This window comes from Stenella coeruleoalba (assembly GCF_951394435.1).
Source record: "Stenella coeruleoalba genome assembly, chromosome: 17".
NCBI lineage: Eukaryota > Metazoa > Chordata > Mammalia > Artiodactyla > Delphinidae > Stenella > Stenella coeruleoalba.
In genome coordinates, this window is record NC_137163.1 from 18,957,636 (window position 1) to 18,978,848 (window position 21,213).

Sequence of the window (21,213 nt, forward strand, 5' to 3'; positions counted from 1 at the left end):
CCATCTAGTCCTGGGTTTTTATTTGTTGGGAGATTTTTGATTCCTGATTTAATCTCCTTACTGGTAATTGATATGTTCAGATTTTCTATTTCTTCCTGATTTTAGTCTTGATGGGGTTGTATGTTTCTAAGAAGTTTTCCATTTCTTCAAACTTTTTCAGTGTGTTAGCATACAGTTGTTCATAGTAGCCTCTTACGATCATTTGTATCTCTTTGATATCAGTTGTTATGCTTAACAGTGAAAGGTTAAAAGCATTTTCTCTAAGATCAGAAACAAGACAAGGATGTCCACTCTCACCACTTCTATTTAACATAGTACTGGAAGTCCTAGACACAACAGTTAGTCCAAAGTAAATAAATAAATACATAAAAGACATTCAAATTGGAAAGGAAGAAGTAAAACGATCCGTTTGCAGATGGCATGATCTTATATACAGAAAACCCTAAAGACGCCACCAAATAGCTGTTAGAACTAATAAATTCAGTAAAGTTTCAGGATATAAAATCAGCTCACAAAATCAGTTGCATTTCTATATACTAACAATGAACTATCTGAAAGAGAAACTAAGAAAGAAATCCCCTTTACAATAACATCAAAAACAACAAAATATTTAGAAATAAAATATTTTTAGTATCAATGCCCTAGATTTGATCCCTGAACTGTCCTGTATTCTACCACTGATTCTACGAATACTTGTTTGCCTGATGGAGGCATTGTTGCTACGCCACCAGACACTGCATGGTCTGGCCCTGCCCACCTCTCTGAGCACATCATATGGTTTAAATCTCCCTCTCATTCCCTTAGCTTTAGCCCACTGACATTTCTCACCCGCGTTACCACACTTGCTCTTTGCTCTACCTGGAGGGCTTTGGTTCCACCTCCCAGAATATGCAATGCCCTCATCATTCCATTGTCTGATCACAAGTTGCTTCTTTAGAGAGCCTTTCCCTAAGAAACTCAGCTAGGAACTTCCTTGGTGGCGCAGTGGATAAGACTCCGTTCTCCTGACACAGGGGGCCCAGGTTTGATCCCTGGTCAGGGAACTAGATCCCACTTGCATGCCGCAACTAAGAGTTTGCATGCCATAACCAAGGGGCCCACATGCCGCAACTGAGGAGCCTGCGAGCCGCAACTAAGACCCGGCACAACCAAATAAATAAATATTTTAAAAAATCTATAAAAAAAGAAACAGCTAAAGTAGGCACGCACCATTACACTAACTTGAATTATGGACTTCAACCCTCTTATCACTCTCTGAAACTGGCTTATCACCATCCAAAGCGTTTATTTCCTGATTTATTTCATTACTCTCTCTCCTCAACCTGACTGAAAGCTTCTGAAGTGTGGTAACTATTTCTGTCTATATCGGGGGTGCAGTGTCTGGAACTTACTAGGTACTAAGTACTTTATCATTTATTTGTTGAATAAATAAATGATAAAGTACTTTTTGTGTACTGATACTGGTTATGTTAATAGTGCCCCTTCAGCTGAATATTAAATAACCTCATCTCCCTCTTAAGCTTAATATTCACCTACAGATGCTCCTTTAGGCTAAGTCTTTTCTAGGCAAACTCTTGTTTCAGAAAGCAATTCTCTCTCGCAGGCTAGTTTTTCTGAAAATTATCACATCAAAACTTTTTTTTCTAAAGGTTTGTTTCAGTTAAAGGAGGGACTTTCCCAGGTAGAAGCACCTAAGTGACTACTAAGAAAATGGTTCTAAGAATTCTTATCTATCATATTTTCATTAGCCAGGTGCAGACAAATTGCACGAGGGTTGTGGGGAGGGGGAGAATCTTTGAATTGACACTAGAGATGACCAAATTTCCCGAAGGACTTTTGAAGAGGAAACTCTGAGTAGGCAGGCAGTATTTTCTAACACTCTTCTGATATGCAGATATCAGATATATTTGTTCAGAAGCCTTCAGGTGAGTGGTTGTTTGGGATATGCATCCCTGTTTAATTAAGGAGCCCATTTCCTGGGACTGAGTAGACACTAGATGGGTATCTAAGTTTCAGAAAACCCCGGCTGAAGTGACTGGAGCTATTGGCAGACAAGGTCAAAGTGTTTATAAGCAAGGAGTTAAGTTTCTTCTTCTGGCTGCAGAGGAATGACAGACACCATGTTTCGGTCTATTGAGATTTTTTTTTTTCTTTTTCCAAACTTCCCCACCCAGAATTAACATGAATTTGGCACTGTCTTGACAGAAATTTCAAACAGAAAATTGTGATGGGTTTTGCATGTGCGGAAAGGCTTGATATATGTTCTCCTCTGTTCAAGCAGGCAGGGTATATACTATGCTATTTAACGTAATTGAGCTCTACTATTAAGAACCTTTATCAAAGAATGTACAAGATTTTCCCCCTGCTAGTAGCTTGCCAACCTCATGAAAGCAGAATCTGAGAATGGGTGATGCATTTTGGAAGGAAATATAATCATAAAGAGAAACTGCCTGAACTGTGGAGGTTATTTTCTTAGACTGAAGGGGGAAAAGAGAATCCAGAAAAGGAGGAAAAAGAAATTTGAGGGAGAGAAAAAGTGTGACTTTACAGTTCTGTATTCATAATATTTAGTGTGCACTCTAGCAAGTATTGCGGAAGTCTAAATTCCCTTGAAAATTAATCATGGGACTATAAATCCTAACAGAGGGGAACAGAACTATGCTGCTATGGATTGAATTGTGTTTCCCCAAATTCCTTTGTTGAAGTCCTAACCCCCGATGCAAACTATATTTGGAGATAGGGCACTTAGGAGTTAAATAAGGTTAAATGAGGTCATAAGGGTGGTATTCTATAGAACTGCTAAGAAGAGGAAGAGAGAGATATCTCTCTCTGAACACACACAAAGAAGAGGTCATGCTAGCACACGGCGAGATAGTGGCCACCTACAAGCCAGAAAAAGAGGACTCACCAGAAGCTGATACCCCAATATCAAACTTCTGGCCTCCAAAACTCTGAGAAAATACATGTCTGCTGTTTAAGCCAGGGGTCCCCAACCCCCGGGGCTGCAGGCGGGTACCAGTCTGCGGCCTGTTAGGAACCGGGCCGCACAGCAGGAGGTGAGCGGTGGGCGAGTGAGCGAAGCTTCATCTGCCACTCCCCATCGCTCCCCATTGCTCCCATCCACTCCCCACTGCTCCCCATCGCTCCCCACCGCTCCCGTTCCCACCTGCACCACCTGCCCCATCCCGTCCATGGAAAAATTGTCTTCCACGAAACTGGTCCCTGTTGCCAAAAAGTTCGGGGACCACTGGACTTTAAGCCACCCAATCTATGGTATTTTGATATACTAAGACAAGCTAAGACAAATTTCCCACCCTCCACTTCTCCTGGTGGGCTGACAGAAGTTGCTAAGCCCTGAATCATAAATGAGGCAGCTTTCTTTATAGAGCTTGAAAGACCAGCCTTCCCGCTTAAAGAATGAAGTGCTCCTTCCAATGCTATGTGACATGGGTTACAGGGAGTAGTATTCACTTATTGTAAGTTATCCCTCCCGCACACACACACAAAGTGGTAAGATTAATACTAAGAATAGTAAGGTATTTGGGAGACAGTCTGCCAATACCTAGCAAAATGTAAAATACATACACAAAATGTAAAATACATATACCAAAAAATTGGGACAAAGGTCCCGATTACATTTCAAAGAGTTTATCCTTAAAAAGTCCACTCACCTGAATGTGCAAAGATGGACACATAATAATACTCACTGCCACATGGTTTGTAATAGAAAAATACTGGAAGCAGCTGAATTGTCCATCAGTAGAGCACTAGTTAAGTAAATTACGATGTAGTCATACGCTAGAGTATTGTACTACAGTGAAAAAGAATGGGACATTTGTATATATGTCTGTGCCCATCCTCGGTTGGTTTACCCTCACAAATCATTCCCCTGTTCTTCTCTGTATCATGGGAGAGCCCACCAGCTCATGCTGCAACCCATGTCTGCGGGTACCTGCCTGTGCTTGGCCAATGGAAAGCTCTTGAAAGATATTTGAGGGGCAGTATTTCTTACTGCAACTCTGTCTCTATAGAGCTCAGATCCCACTGGACAGAGCCACTGCGGCTCCGGCTTCCTGCTGGTGAGACAAGCCCCCAACTCTTCCCTTTGACCCACCACAGTAGGGAGGTAATAGCTTTACGCTGTTGCTCACGTCTTGGTTGCCTCATCATCCTCTGTTTGACTTCTCAGCGATTCTATAACCTGTGTAACCAGTTCCATGTATTAAGTTCTCTCTTTTGAAGCCCTCAGACACAGTGCTGGTATGGAACAGGAACAGGGTCAAGGGGAGAAGCAACCTTTGGAACACTGTAGTGGATGCTCCTTTCTGCACGAAACAACGGGATATCTATCCATAAACGTGTATTTGTACATGATCTGAACAATCATACAAAAATCATTAATAGTAGAAGCTTCTGTAAATGGGCAGTGGGGGTCTGAAGCAAAATGGAAATTTACCCTCCACCGTATATGTGTTAATACTATTTGAATTTTTACCATATGCAGGCATTTAAAAAAGCTTAAACTTAGTTAAGCTAATAAAAATACTTTTCAATTTATGCTGTGATTTTTAGTTTAAGAGGGCTTTCTCTTGCATGACTACGTTTGGACCTATGACCCTGAGGCTGACAGGATGAAGGTCAGAGAATTTCTATCCCACAGAAGCTATAATGATCATGTCACTCCCGTGCTTAAACCCTCCAGCGCTTGCTATGGTTTTTTGGAGAAAGACTAGAATCAATTACACTTTGCAGCCTCACCACTGTCCACTCGTCTCTGCAGCCTCTTCCAGCCCAGGCAGCACCTTGCTCTCTGTGTACCAGCCTTACTGGGCTTCTCCTAGTTGCTGGAAATTACAACTCTCTTCCTCTCACCTCGAGGTCTGCTGACACCCTGTCCTTCCTGCCCAAGGGCTATCTTCTCACTACTAGTTAATATACATGAGATGTGGCTTAAAATCATACTGGCTCAGTTGCTCCAACTGTAACTTATTTCTTTCCATGTATTTATATTTGTGTGATTGTTCGATTAATACCAGCTTTCAACGAAAGCGTTATTTTAACGAATGACTGACAATGTTGAAGTCACACTATGCTTGAGTGGGAAACCATAACCAGCCCTTACTGACCCCTGGCAACACTTCCAGATCCTTAAACAATGGGTGACTTACTCAAGCAGAAAGTGCTTGCCTTTCTGCACGTTATTTTTAAAGCAAGTACATGTCCATTTCTGTACAGAGTCTATAACACCTTGAAAGTCAAATAGCTTTGTGTAGAATATTAATAGTTAAAATTGTGTTTGTTAATGAAGAAACGGGCAAACATTAATAAAAGAAAATCAACAGGCTAACTGCATATTTCTCCTCTTTTCTTTCTGTTCCTTCTCCTACAAGATCAGAAAAAGATTTACTAACAATGAAATAACAAGGAATATGTTCTTGTTCTTCTAGTTAATAACCTTTCCTCTACGTAACCTCAGAACTCGTATTTCCAGTTTTCAGGTGTGGGAGCTCAGGTGTAATATGTTCTAGACATTCAATCAGTCACTTCAGAGCCCACTGTGTGCCTGGTCTCCCAAAGGACCTAAATCAATCCCTGTCCTGCGTTTCAGGCATTTCTGTTATAATGATGATTATAAATGGCCTCCTGTATCAGGTGCTTTGCTGCTGTGCTAAAGAGTGGAAGTGTTTTCCTCCTGGGCTTCCCAATATTCAGGCACCATTTCTTTAAGCCATACAAATGGCTGAAACCGAAGCAAGGGCCATCAGAAACACGTGCAGTGAAAATGTGTTCAACATGGGGTCAAACTCAAGAGTTCAGGGAAGAGAAGATGAGGGTCATCTGATTAGGTGTCACCTAGAAAGTCAACATCACACGTCTCTGGTGCCCAGAAACAGAAGGTTACATTTACGGGACACTCTGTTCAATGGCCCCTGCCAGTGAAGGATCTGTCACAGGAAGATGGATGTAGTCTGTCTGCCAAGTGAACGTTCAGACGTTTCCACTTGGATTCAGTCCCGAATGCCCGGGTCCCTTCCAATCCAGGCGTAAGGTGAACTCCAGCTTCTGAGTGTTCAGGGCCTGCTACTCACTGTAGTGGGTCACATGGGAAGAGCCAGGGGGACTGGCCAGATTGCTCCAAGAATATAACAAACGACGTGACGGATAACTCAGAGTGTCTGTTTCCTGGCAGTGGGTGATTAATAAACAGCCCACGGTCAGGCCCCGACATGCAGTCAATACACAGGCCCCGACATGTAGAGTCAATACACAGACTATCTTGTGACTCTAGACAAATGGTGCCCCGGCTTTTCTCAAGATGACAGTGAATTACACTCCCTCCCACTCTCTCTCTCTCTCTCTCTCTCACACACACACACACACACACACACTCACACACATACACACACCACCACCACCACTATTACTATTATTTATCAAATAGTTACAGGGAGGCCAGACGCTGAGCTCAAAGTTTCAAGGAATATCATAGGAAAATATATGATTCCTGCCCTCAGGAGCTTGTAGTCCCGACTTACCTTGTGCTTCTATAAATGTCTCTACGAGCACCTCGAATAAGAATGATAACAATAGCTAGAGTTAGCGAGCACTTACTACGTGCTAAACACTATGTTGAGTGATTTACATGTTTTATCCAATTTAATCCTCATAATAACCCTCATAACCCTCTGAGGGCGGTATATTTTTATCCTCACTATACTGATTAAGACACCAAACAGAAACACAAATAAGTTAGTTAAAACTTGCCCGGGGTCATAGAGGCAGGATGTAGTAGATGTGGGGCTCAAGTATAGGAGTCAGTCTGGCTCCAAAGCCTGGTATCTTACTTACTCCCCGAGAATAATCAGCGCTGTAATTTAGTAAATATTTCCTATGGCCCAGGCACTGTGCTGAGTTATCTTACATGCATTCCTTTATTTAGCGCTCACAATTAGTGATTAATCTCATTTATGGAATACTTTTTAAAATGCTTTCATTTGCTCCTTCCCACATTTCTGTAATAGCAGTACTATTTTTATCTTACAGATGAGCAAACTGAGGCTTAGGCAGTCATAAAACTTTCCCAGGGTTAACACTGCGGGATTCAATCCTTGAGCAGTTTTCTCCAAGGCTTGACTCCTGCACATTAGCGTTATCTGACAGTTCAAGGAAAACGCCTTCAGATAGTATCCCAGACAAACATTATCCTGAGAAAGACAGTAATACTGCCATTTATATAGTGCTTAACTACTAACACTCAAATTTACTTGAGTCCCATGGTCAGTCTAGGTGCTAGTACCTCAGATTATAGGTGTCAAACTCAAGTTCAAAAGCTGAGGGGCAGGGCTCCCCTGGTGGCACACTGGTTAAGAATCTGCCTGCCAATGCAGGGGACACGGGTTCGAGGCCTGGTCCGGGAAGATCCCACATGCCTCGGAGCAACTAAGCCTGTGCGTCACAACTACTGAGCCTGCGCTCTAGAGTCCGCAAGTCACAACTGCTGAGGCCACATGCCTAGAGCCCGTGCTCCACAAGAGAAGCCACCGCAATGAGAAGCCCGCGCACCGCAATGAAGAGTAGCCCCCGTTCGCTGCATCTAGAGAAAGTCCCTGTGCAGCAACAAAGACCCAACACAACCAAAAATAAAAATAAATAAAATTTTAAAAAATGAATAAAATCTATCTTTAAAAAAAAAAAAAGCTGAGGGGCAGGTCTAGAGTCATACCACTTTGTATGACTCCCCACTCCCTGACCGTCATTCTTTCACTAGTTCACTTAAAAAACCACCATGCTCTGGAGAGAGAAAGCTGAATAAGACCTTCTGTCTTCTGTAATTCACAGTCAGAGCAGAAGAGCTGAATTCTTTCCCTCTAAATATTTTCTACTCTTGTGTATGGATCCACTTGGACCTCCTGGTGGAAAGATGTGGGTTTGAAAGGGCAGATACTCTGACCCCTGCTGGTAATACTTGCCCCTGGGGCCACTCTTCTGATTCTCTTCACCTTCCTCTCCTTGAATTCTGGTGAAAAGCAGAAATTGACCTTCTCAGGAGACAGAACTGAACACTTGGCCCTGTTGGGGAGACTGGTTCTGCAGTGTTTTTTCAGCATCCGCAAGCAAAGAGTTCTGGTAGCAACCTGAGAGCAAATCAGTAAACTGCAAGCCCTCAAAATGGGTCTACACTTTAGACGTCATCAGGTCCAACTTTCAGATAAGCAGCTGGTGGGAGTGGATGGGGGAGACAAGAACACTTCAGGAAAAGCACCAGACTTCCGCCAACAGCTTGGGGGCGGTGGAAAGACCTCGAAGAGGCAACTCCAGAAGTTCAGTAGGTAGGACAAGAAGGTACCAATGACCCTTTGATGATGATGGTGTTGATGAAGAAAACAGCTGCGAGTGTATCCCACAGCTTGCAAGGTGTTTCCTGCCCTAGGCAGGAAGTTTTCCCGGGCTGATTATCTCTGGCTCTAACTACTCCAGGCAACAAACGGTGAAGAGGAAAAAGCATGGGCTTTAGGACCAGACAAGTTAGAGGAGTTTCTTCTACATGTCTATGCAACCTTGGGGATTAATGACTGCAAACTCCCAGAGCAGTGCTCTGAGACAGTGCAGTGCGTGAATAAGAAGGCTTGTTATTGGAGGGCTCAGAAACCGCTGAGAAGGGGATCAGACAAGAGTGGAATACGGTGTCTGGGACGCACTGCAGGCTGCGCCCGGATCTTGGCTGAATCTGACTCTCGGGGTGGAGAAGCCCAGCACAGCAGCTACCCAGCGTGCGCCCAGCCCTCCCACCGCCGGCCGCGGCTGCCAGGAGGCCGGCCGCTGGCGGGAAGGGGTCAGGAAACCTCAGAGCCGCGCGTAGACAGCAGCCGCCTTGTTCCGCAGCCCGGTGGCTATTTTTTTTTTTTTTTTTTTCCGCCTCCCAGGGGCCAGACATCCCTGTCCCAGCACCGCCCACCGCCCCCCCCCCTCCACCGCGCCGTTTCTTTCCGCCCTGGCTCTGAAAGCGTTAATCCCGGACCCCAGCCCCACTCCCCCGCTCCCGCCCAAGGTTCCTAAAAAAGAAAGGTGCAAACTTTGGTCCAGATAGGGAACGAATGATCAAAGCAAAGCCGATACTTCCTGTTGCCGGGACACTATATATAACGTGATGAGTGCACGGGCTGCAGAGACGCACCGGAGCGCTCACCCCGCAGCCGCCGCCTCTGAGCGCCTGAGGTTTCCCGGGGACCACAATGAACAAGTTGCTGTGCTGCGCGCTCGTGGTAAGTCCCTGGTCCGGGGACGCGGGCACCGGTGTCCCGGGCGCCTGGGGAGGCTTCTCGCCTCCCGGTCTCTCGACCTCCCCGAGGATTGATGGGGGAAAAGCTCGACTTGCTTCCTCTCCCAGGAGAGATTTGGGGTCAGGTTGGAACAGGAGACCTCTTTCAAGCTGATTGTGCTTCTCCTAGGATGTCCCTTTACACTGGAAAGTTCCTGCTGGGTTTATGGAGAAGAGACGAGCTCTGGACCGTTTTTATTTGAATGATTTTTTTATCCATTCTATTTATTGTCTCTCTTCATCTCAGATGGTTCATACCATCTTTGCTTAGTTAACCTGAGCATCATCGTCATTATTATTATTATCATTAGCAATAAAGTGGTCTCTTAGAATCAAGATAAGTTGGGAGATGTCAGTTTTCTTAAAACTATTGTAATTAGAATAAAGTTTGGATGCAGTGAATATATGATACATCATTAGGCTCATTCCCCACTTAAGCAAATGCTATAGGAAATTTTGAATAAGTGGCACCAGAGAAAAGATCACACATGCACACACATTCTTTACTGTGCAGTTTAACATTTTACTAACTTTTTATTATCAAAATGGGATATTTCAGTTCTCAATTCAATGTAATGTGAGATAATGTTAATTAGGTTCTAAAATATATTAAATAATTGAAGTTCAGCACTAAATAGAGCTAAAAGTTATTTTACACATACAATTTGGAAAAGAAGGAATCTCTGTAACTTTTAGCTTCTTTTTTTGTCTTTAATTTGGATTTTGACCAATCAAATTAATAAGATTTGTATGTAGATTATTCTATGACCAATGTCTTATTTCCTTTATGTCACTAGAGTGTGGAATGCATTGAGACATGAATCAGACATTCATGAAAGGATAGGAAAATCCATATTTAAGCCACATATGTGTTTTGGAAGTTGTTGCAGTAACTGCATGAATATCAGTGTCCAACCCACAAAGAGTGAATGGAAGGCTAGGAAGTCTTCCAATGAGTTCCTGGGATACACAAACATAAATAAGTAAATAAATAGCAAAGTCACTAAAGAAAAGGTAGATTAACAGGAGTCCACACTTACGTATGCTAATCTTATGCACCACAACAGATAATACCTATATGTGTATGTGTGTATGTATATATGTATATTATATAAAATAACTCCACCAATATGGATAGCATGGAGAACTTTTTAAAAAGTGAAGCTTTATTAAAACAGGACACATAGAGAATTGCACAAATCTTAAGTGTCTGAATTTCTCAAAGTGAACACTTGTGAGCCAGCACCCAGATCAAAGAACACCACATTACCAGCACCCTAGAAGCTTCCTGGGCTTTCTCCCTGTCACCACTACGGCTATGGCTAGAGGAATCAATATTCTGACTTCTAATGCCAGAGATGAGTTTTGCTTATATTTGAACTTTATGTAAATGAACTTTATGTACTTTTTTGTATCTGTTTGCTTTCACTTAAGGTTCTACTGTGAGATCGTCTCCAGTGTTGGATGTACAAAAGCGCATCCATTTTCACTGCTGTGTAGTATTCCATTGCGTGGCTACACCACAATTGACTTAATCATTCTAGTTTTTGGCTAGTATAAATAATTCTGCTATTAAAATGGGTACCCTTTTATTCTTCCTAGCCTTTTATATGCTCTCAAAGATTTAATTCATATTAAACATATTATCAGTAACTTTTAAATTTTAGAATTTCCATTAAATAATATATATACTTAATAGTAAGTGTTTCAAAATAATAAGTAGACAAATGTTTTGATATCTGGTCTGTATATGGTTGAAGATATATATTTAGATAATACAGCATCTACTAATGGTCGATGATACAGCATTATCAAAAGAGAAACCTTTTATTGTCTTGAACACAGTAAATACTTTAAATAGGAATGATTTCCCTTTCCCTTTCTGTAGTTTCTGAGATTGACTTTATTTTATAAATAATTGAAAAAAGATACTTTGTACTTACACATGAAGAGTCCAAATGCCCTTTTGTAAACACCAAGATGTAGTTCTAAGAACTGGAAGCATTACAGCTATTTAGTCCTTTGTACCAGGCATGCCACTAGGCACTAGGGACAGAATGGAAAACATGGACACGATTTCTGTCCCCATGGACCACATAGCCCAATGGGAAAAGCAGATATTGGATGTATAATAAGAATAACAAAAGGAGAAGCACTAGGTGACGTGGGAACATAAAAGATCCTGCCGTCCAGGACCTCATAAAGAAAGTTGCTGTGCAGTGGTTACGAACTCGGTTATTTTGGATCAAAATTCAAATACCAGGACCACTGCTTACTTGATGAAAGATCGTGTGGCAATTTACATGTCTCTTGAGTTTTAGTTTTCTATAAAATAGAGATAATAATATGCACACATGCAAGATAACCCCATAAAGTTCCTGTTCCATATCAACACTAGCTTCTAGCCTTATGCTCACAGATAACTGTAGGGCGCTCTAGACCCAAGTGAATTACGTACACAAAGTGCTGACGAAGCTCATGGGAGGGAGAGATGGCCACCAACTATTACCTTGAAGGAGCAATAGAATGTTTCACTGTTGGAGATAAAATCAAGGCATCCTGAATCTAAGAAGTGGAAGAAGGTAAAATTGTGAGGCAAAGTACAATTCTAGATTCTTTTTTCGGTACACGGGCCTCTCACCGTTGTGGCCTCTCCCGTTGCGGAGCACAGGCTCCGGACGCGCAGGCTCAGCGGCCATGGCTCACAGGCCCAGCCGCTCCGCGGCATGTGGGATCTTCCCGGACCGGGGCACGAACCCGTGCCCCCTGCATCGGCAGGCGGACTCTCAACCACTGCGCCACCAGGGAAGCCCCCAATTCTAGATTCTTTTTGTGAGAGCAGAGGATATGCCTGTAAGCAAGCACTGAGGGGGTGTGGTCATTAGGACTAATGCCATAGTCATGGGCTTTCTGGAATGCTCACTGATGTAGCTAATTAGAGACCTACTCTGCGAGATGAGGTGATCACATCACCAAGTTATTTCTTTCATGGTTGCTCAAGGAGCCTCCCTAGACTAAGAACATCCTGGTCTAGGACTAGATTTTAACTGGTGGCTGAAACGTCCCAACATGGAGCTCTAGAACCATCCATTGGCCTTCTCAAAGCTAAGCTCTGAATTAATGTGAGACACTAGGGCTTGGGGTTGGGGGGCGGGGTGAAGCACTGGGGGGGGTAGTAAATGTTTTTTCTCTGGACAACTGCCTGATGTGTCCCTCCTCCTTTTGTTGTTGTTTGTTTTGGTTTCCTTCCCTTCCCCCAGTGGTTGAGTATATCTGTCTAGCCTTTTTGTTTGTTTGTTTAAGAGAATGATAACTCTGAAGTTTTGGGGAGAATCTAACATATACTCAGTCCACAACAGTCCTGAACCTCTGACCCTAGCAACCTTTCTGGCCTCTATCACCCATGAACCGTCAGCACAATTCCTAATTTCAATCTGGTCTTTAATTTTACTTCTTAGGTTAAAACCACAGTTGTCAAATTCCACTGGTCAGGGAAGAAGGCTTTCTGTGCCAGATGTTTTATCCACTTAGTTCTAGAAGGAGAGCTATGGCAGTGTCTATCAAAGGGGCGCTAAGCACACACTCAAATATTCTTGCTCTCCTACCCACTAACTTGCCAGCTGGGTTTTGCTCTAAGCAACTCTCAGCCCCCCTGCCTGCATGTTCCCTTTTTGTGAAAGCTTTCTGTAAAAAGCATTATTTCCTTTTGCATCTTGTTGACCAGCAGTATTTCCTTTAGCCTGAGTTTCTCCTTTGTGGCCCCAAAAAAGAGGACTGGAAAGTATATTTCAGAGAAAGAGTAATTTTGTAAAAAATTATGTTTGCATTATTCAACGCCTTACCTAATGATGCTTGGCTACCCCTGATGTTGTTACTATGGAGCAGAGATGCCAACATTATCTGTGTATTTGAGTCTTACCCTGTAGAGCAGTAGCTCTCCATCAGATCAGACTTCTTCCATGCACTTATTAAAAAAACCCTTTGTGGGCTTCCCTGGTGGCGCAGTGGTTGAGAGTCCGCCTGCTGATGCAGGGGACACAGGTTCATGCCCCGGTCCGCGAAGATCCCACATGCCGTGGAGCGGCTGGTCCCGTGAGCCATGGCCGCTGAGCCTGCACGTCCGGAGACTGTGCTCCACAACGGGAGAGGCCACAACAGTGAGAGGCCCGCGTACCACAAAACAAACAAACAAACAAACAAAAAAACCCTTTGTAACAACTCCTTTGCTCTCCTGAAATGAAATTTAGAGCGCCTATATTTTACCTACATACAGAATTTTAAAAAATCAATATACTGGCATAACTATACTATAAAGGAGAAATAAAAAGAAAGTAATTTATAATAAAATAAGCTTCACTAGAAGACTTAGTGAAGTAATGTTATATTAGCATCTTTACATAGAATTGCCATGAACAGACTAGGAGGAACAAAGATGGGAGCACACGTGTCACATCGGGGTTCAAAACCATGATCAGTCCTGGCTTTGGTGCTGTGATTTTTTGAATGGAGAACAAATCTTGCTAAAGTTTGAAACAAGACAAAGTACAACCGTCTATCAAATTTTATGTTGTTAAATTCCTAGAAAATTCAATATGTATAAAAATCATGTGAAAACCACTTTATATGTATATACATATGTATACGTGTTTGTGTATATATATTTATATATATTTACATATGTGTATATATGTGCGTGTATATATATGTGTGTGTGTATATAAATATATAAAATGGAGTTCAAATCCAGGCTCATATAATGATATATATATATATTTTTTTAACTTAGATCACTTATATCAGTCAACAGGACATTTGAAAGTATGTGGGACATGGGATTATTCTTGATCATTGGGGACATTTAGCAGCACATAGAAACTGTGACAACAGAAATCGCCCACAAATTTCCAGAACTTCTAGGGGATAGTACTACACCTGTGGTAAACAAAATATGAGCTCTTTGCAGACATAAATTTTCATGTGATTCATATTTATAGCCCCCAGGTCTGCACAGTGCCTGACGCTAAATGTGTGTTTGCTGAGTCAAAGGAGCTACGGTGAGATTTGCTGGGGTGTGTGTATAACCTACCAGCAATTTCCATGGAGATCCCAACAGAATGTAGCTTACTGCCGGAGATCTAACATTTTAATGTTAGCTTTGATCTCTTTCAAAATATAAATATAACACCCTACCCACCTGACCAGTATTTTAAATATTCTTTTGTCCATTTCTACTATGAAGATACATACCAATACCGTCGTGGAGGTCCATTCTTAAGAGAGCAACAAAAATGAACCAGATTTATATGTATACCCTTGCAGGTGCTACCTAACCTCAGCTGAATCCCCTTTTTGACCTTCCCATCAAGTGTTCATTCTTGGTTTGATAAATTTGATACATTCGTAAAACATCCCAATGGAGATGTCAAATAGGCATTTGGATTCAAAAAAGTTCAGAGCACAGGGGAAGCCTGGACTTGAGATAAGAAAATCTGGGTCATGAGCATAGAATGGGTTTTTTGTTTGTTTGTTTTTTCTGTTTGTTTGTTTTTAAGCCATAGGGAAGGATATTTCACAGGGCAAGAGAGGAAAGGAGGGAGCAGCTCCAGAGTACATTTCTGATATTGACAGTCAGGTAAACAAAATGCAAATATGAACAGTAATAGCAGCCATGTTTAGAAAAGAAAACAAAAATCAAAATAAAACTTAGCAACCCACAAGAGCAGGAACTAGTCAATCAGAAATCCTAGCAACATCTGTAAACTATCTATGCAAGAAGAAAGAGTGAGGTATAGCCAACTTGAAATACACACGGTATTTTTATGTGACATGTAATTAGTTTTTGGAACTCACTACCACAGAATATTTATTTTGGGGTAACTAGCATAGAAAGTCTAAAAAAAGAATTCTTTTAGACAGTTGTAGGGATAAGAATAGTGTTACAACACATTAGGTAAGAAGCTGTGTGGTACCCACTCCCTCTCACGTTTACCTGGCCTTGCTAAATGAATGTTCCAAAGGCCAGAACAGTCTACAGACACACTAAAATGGTTTCTCTCAACTACAAGGTGACATAACTTTCCAGGTGCTTGGGTAGGTTTTTTTTTTCACCCTAATTTCTCAGAAGCACCTGAATCAGCCAGACCATAAATGGATAGAGGATGCAGGAGGAAATGAAAGGTCATTTCTGAAGGTCATACTTCTAAAAAAGTAGTGTGCTCCAAAAAGCCCTGATTTATTACTTTCTTATTGGGATTTTTAAAAAATCAATCTCTTTAGTATTATAGTTTTAATACTGTGAAAACATTGTTTAATTTCCTTGAAGCATCTTCCTTAAAACTAAAAAGAGCAGCCTTAGGATTTTCACTACAACTTAGTCTGCACCTTGGAAGCATTTTCTGTAAGAGCCTCTTAAATAATCAACTTTAAAGTAGGAAAATCAGTGTCAAGATGAATTTAGATTTAAAGCAAGATAGTAATTCATCTAAGCTTTGTGACCGCCTTTAGTAAATTCAGTTTTCTTCTCTGGTCTTTGATCCCCAAACCTCCCTTGCCATGTAATGGTACTTTCTTGTTCAAAAAAACTGTTTTTTATTCTTAGAAAATATGGATATCAAGACCTTATTCTTTAGAAAGCCCCCCTCCACCATCAGTTGGCATCACCACCAACACCAACACCAACACCAACAAAAGTAATTTAGGAATTCATTTGTGGGGTGTAATGACAGTAAGAGCTCTACAACAGCAGACAAGAAGCAAGGGATCTTATTTCTCAGTTTTGCCTTAGATTCTGAGGTCCAGCCAGTGACTTCACTTCTCTGAGTCTTACTTTGTTCATCTCTAAAACAGGGGTGTTGGACCGGGTGATGTGTGGAAGGTCTGCTTTGGTTTTAAGTCTTTGTCATTAAAAAATGAATCAAAATTTTTTACTATATACCTGCTAATATTCCAGACATACAAAGATCAAATGGACTTAGTTATCTATGCAAAAAAAAAAAAAAAAAAGTATACCAAAGAAATTTAAAAAAAAAATCTATTTTGTTGCAATTGTCAAAGTTTCTTCCGCCCAATTGGTTTCATTTATAAGAAATTCTGTTTAAATCAATGAGATCACAAGAGGAAGCAGCTTTTGAAATGTCGCCTGCTTTTAAGTAGCAAGACTAGATCTGGGCTTTAGGATCACAGATTATTCTTTTAAGCTAAAAACTATTTTTTCATTCTGAAACAAGTCCTTTTTGTCTTCAGCTAGCATAGAAGCCATTAATGTGTGTATTTTCATATCCCATATAGTTAGAAGCCAGGTCCAAGACATTCCCTCAGGACTTACTAAAGCGGTATAATTATGGTCACCAGCAATCTCCTTAGACTCCTTTTGAGCAGAGTTTTCAATCTGTATTCACAAGGAAGTACTCGACAACTGCATACTGCTCTTTGGAATAAGTGTCAAACGTTCAGGTGAAATAAGCATGATAATGGGTGGGTTGGCATGACCATTAAATACTGCACTGGAACTCTACATGGGCTGTTAGACACATCCCTCTGCTCCCACACTGTTTCTTGTCTCTTCTAACATCCAGTAAAAGGAAAAAAATCAACTAGATTGTGCTAAAACAAAGGTCAACTAGAAAGTGTGAGTGATGGTTACTGCACAATGATGTAGTCGTTAGTGCCGTTTGTAAACATTTTCCATTCTCCTCCCTTTCAGAAACATGGTAAGATTGTAGTTCTTAGTTTTCTCTGGGGAGCAAGGGGGTAGGGGTGTGAATAGTTCTGGCAATGACTTGTGAGTGTAAATGACAGAAGTCACTTCCACATTAGAGCACTTAATTGACCATATATGACCTCCAACATTTTTTTCTCTTTCCCTCTTTCACTGCAAATAAACCATGTTCCAGGTATTAATTTCTATATCATCCTAGGTCCTGGACAGACGGCAATGCTAAGAACCTTCATTTTCACAAAAATCCTCGATATGTGGAGATTGGTATCTATTTTACAGGCAAGGAAACTGAGGTTCAGAGAAGTTAAGTAATTTTCCCTAAGGTGACCTGGCTGAGAAGTATTTTCTGTCCTGTAGGAGCTTACATCTAGCAGCTGAGTCCTGTGAAAAATACCCATAAGGCAGAGCAAAGCTTCTGGGTTCCTTCAACCAGAGTTCTCTTGACTGCCGGGGTTAAGAATGTCCTGGGATGCGGCTCAGAGTCATATCCTTGGTCAAAGTGATTGTAATGTATTTTTTCATCCTTTTTTCAGCTCCTGCTTCAGCTGGAGGGGGTCACCATGTTTTTGTCTTTGTTTTTTCTGTTGAAATTAAATGTCCTGGGCTCCTTACTGGACTTGAATTCTAAGTCCAGACCCATTAGGGTATAGAGCATGAGGCAAACGTTTTATATTTTAGCTCCTCATTAGAAAAGTGCAATCCTAGGGAAGCAAGAGCGGGTGAAAGAAGAGTAAGCAAAAAAGGAAGGCAACTTCAAGGGGGTGCATCACTGAGAAGCTGCTACTTAGTATAAAGTGCAACTGATTGCTCAGTCTCACAAGAGCATCTTCCAGAGAGGCTGTGTGAACTACTGCATTCCAGGACAGAAGACAGAGAAGAATTTATTCACAGGGATAAATGATAGATAGATAGATAGATAGACAGATAGATGACAGATAGATAGATAGACAGATAGATGACAGATACATAGGGGATGGGATGGCATGGATGGATGTATGGACGGATAGACAAAATATAGATCTTACTGAATTTTACATTGTGTCATAGGTGATCATTTATATGCCTATCTCGTTAGTAATACTGCAGGTTCCCAGGGGGAATAGTCAATTGTTAAAGGCTTAGGTTCAGACAAGATTGGATTTGAATCCCAGCTCAGATGGGTACTAGCTCTGTGACTTTTGACAAGTCACTCAACTTCTCTGGGACTGTTTCTTCATCTATAAAATGGGGTTAATACTATCACCTCAGAGGTTGGAGGGGATGGATGACAATAGCATGTGAAGAAAGGGCTCAGTATAGAGCCTATTATGTAATGATGTTATAATATATTGTGTTATTATTATTCAGCATATCACCCAGGGCTTCCAGTATGATGTTTTGCATGTTATAGGCACAAGATAAATGTCTACATGTTTAAATCACATCCTGTTTTATTCCATTTCCATTTCTAGTTTCTATTCCATTTCATAACCACCATGGCTGTTTTTTTCTAACTTTCTCTCACGAGCTGCCCTTGACCATATATTGATTGGGCTTCAATCTAGATCATTAGCAACCAGATTGACTCATAGGATGATGTGAGCAATGTATTATCTTTGAGGAAAGGTAGATATAAAATGGAATTTAAAATTTGATGTTCAAAAATATCAACATACTAGGGCTTCCCTGGTGGCACAGCGGTTGAGAATCCGTCTGCCAATGCAGGGGACACGGGTTCGTGCCCCAGTCCAGGAAGATCCCACATGCCGTGGAGCGGCTGGGCCCGTGAGCCATGGCCGCTGAGCCTGCGCGTCCGGAGCCTGTGCTCCGCAACGGGAGAGGCCACGGCAGTGAGAGGGCCGCGTGCCGCAAAAAAAAAAAAAAAAAAAAAATCAACATACTAAACTGTATTGCCCATTCTGAGCTCAAAATGCCAGGGACTGTAGCTGGAAAACTGAACTAGTGATATCACCCTTGTGCTTGTCAAGTGGGCCTGAATGGACATAATTATAAGGAAAATTGCAACCAGCCCTGTTGTTGAGTTGAAATTTTCAGAATTGATGCTATATCTCAAATCTGGTGATTAATAGAAGTCCAAGAGAAGAAATATTAAGATCTGAGAGCCAAAATGTGGGAGATTTCTACACATCTCCCTCGGGAAGTCTGAAGTGTTTACCTGCATTACAAGTTCTTTTGTCTTAGAGATTCTCTCATTTATTTGTTAATCTATCAAATGTTAATTACCTATAAACTCCTCTGAAGCAGCACAAGCCTCATAAGCAACTCTGTTCTGACAATTCTGGTTGATTCCAAACATAAACAAGGTACTGCTAATTAATTGAAAAAGCCTCCAAACAACTAGAGGAAACTTCTTGAAGGGAACCGAAAAAAACTCATTTAAAGTTAAGTTTTACCTGGAGACAGTTCTTCAGCCCCAAGGGAAGCAAAAGAGTGTAAAATTTGGCCCAGTGATTCATCTAATAAATCATAATTGCTTGTGTCTCCTTTCTCCTGTTTACCTAGCAAAAGCTGTTGGCAGCAAATCAGTTCCTAGTAGATGAACAGATTTTAATGCGTTTGCTCTACATCCTGACCTAGAGACCTAATCCTGGCTATTGTGGAAATTATTAGGCAGTGGTAGACCCTCAGGTGGGGAACTGGCAGCAGGAGATAAACCTCTCAAATGAGCTACCTGCTTTTTTACACACTTACCTTTCAAATAGAAGCTAAATACAAATGGAACAGTACATGCAAAATGCCAAGCGAAATGAAAGATGCTTAAACAAAAATCTTCCTTTAAGCAAATTCTGTCATCACTATCATTTTACAGATGAGAAAGCTGCAGATTTTGTCCTTGTCCTTGAAAATTTATCCTTTACATGGAGGCTATTTATCTGTGTCTGTAGAATCACCAGTAATCCTAATTACACATAGTAGGTACTCAATATCTATTGAATTGAATAAAATTAAAATAGATATATTGAATACGTGCTATGTATAAGACACAATGCTAAGCATTTAAGGTGTATGGAAACAAACCCTTTTCTATCTGAGCCCTCTAAGCAAATCTGTGGAACTGCCTTGAAATATTTTACTTAGACCAAGCAAGTGATACAAGTTGGGAAGATACTGAAACTGATTTTAAAAACAAGTCAGAGATGCTTTTTCTGGAGATGATTAAGAGTAGGATAGATAATCGACTTACGGCATATTTTAGGTGTGTTACTCCCTACTGACCAAGAAACTTCAAAATGTCTCCTAAAATGAGACTGATTCAAAATGTCCCCCATTTCCCACCTCCTATGTAATTAGCATATGTAATAATGACTCATTCTTGTCTGGAATCTTATTCTTTACCAAGTTTATTTGTGTCCCTTTACTAATTTTAAAACAATTGTATAGGGATAGATAAAATAAGGATTATTCTCATTGTAGAGGTAAGATAATGGCCAAGGGTTATTAAGCTGGTGGTTGAACTGAGCTTGGAACCCTGGCATGTAGGTTTCCAGCTAAAAGTGCTCCTGTGAATTCACATCAATCTAATGGATCTAAAAGCTGTACGTTTTTTAGATATTCTTATAATTATCCATTTAGCATTCTTCTTGAAACTTTCTGTGATATCCCTACTTTTTTTTCTCTTTTTCATCCCATCTTGCAAATGTCTGTAGGTTCCAAAGGTAAACATTTTAATCTTTTTTTGCTTCTGTACCATATCCTTGGGTAATGCCATCCTATTCTCTGTTTCTAGAGCCATTTACGTGTTCATAACCCTGAAATCTGTGTCTTTAGCTGCGTTTCTATCCTGAATACCCAATGCACGTAGTTAAGTGTCTACTCGACATCATCACTTGAGTCTCATAGTTGGAAGATCCAAAACTAAATTCATTGTCTTCCTCCATAACTGTGTCCTCCTCCTGCTGTTGGTAATTAATGGCAACACCACATATCTAGTAGTCAGAATTCATGGGCATGTTCTCTATTTGCTATTTCTAGTACCTCCCTCCCCATGCAATCAGCTAATATATCATACCTATCCCTTCCTCTCCTCCTTACCACTGTCTAATTTCAGCTTCTCCTCATTTCTGACCTGTTTCTCTATTGAGCCTTTTCTTGATCCTCTTTTTCCTCTGTTTTACCTCCAATTGTTTTGCAGTGATTTATGAGTATTTTACATCAGCCTAGGCTTTTGGATGAATGT

At 41.1% G+C, this 21,213-nt stretch overlaps 2 protein-coding genes across 7 annotated transcripts in view; one reads left to right on the forward strand and one right to left on the reverse strand.

Annotated features, from left to right (window-relative positions):
* COLEC10 (collectin subfamily member 10) overlaps nt 1-21,213 on the reverse strand; it is a 451,965-nt gene that overhangs the window by 135,727 nt on the left and 295,025 nt on the right. The window lies entirely within an intron of this gene.
* The window catches only part of TNFRSF11B (TNF receptor superfamily member 11b), a gene marked incomplete at its 5' end in the record, with an annotated part of 28,511 nt that continues 16,446 nt past the window's right edge, over nt 9,149-21,213 (forward strand). Inside the window, 2 exons of the mRNA XM_079901819.1 lie at nt 9,149-9,263; nt 14,872-14,951. Of these exons, the coding sequence (XP_079757945.1) occupies nt 9,149-9,263; nt 14,872-14,951 (195 nt within the window). The remainder of the gene's footprint in view (nt 9,264-14,871; nt 14,952-21,213) is intronic.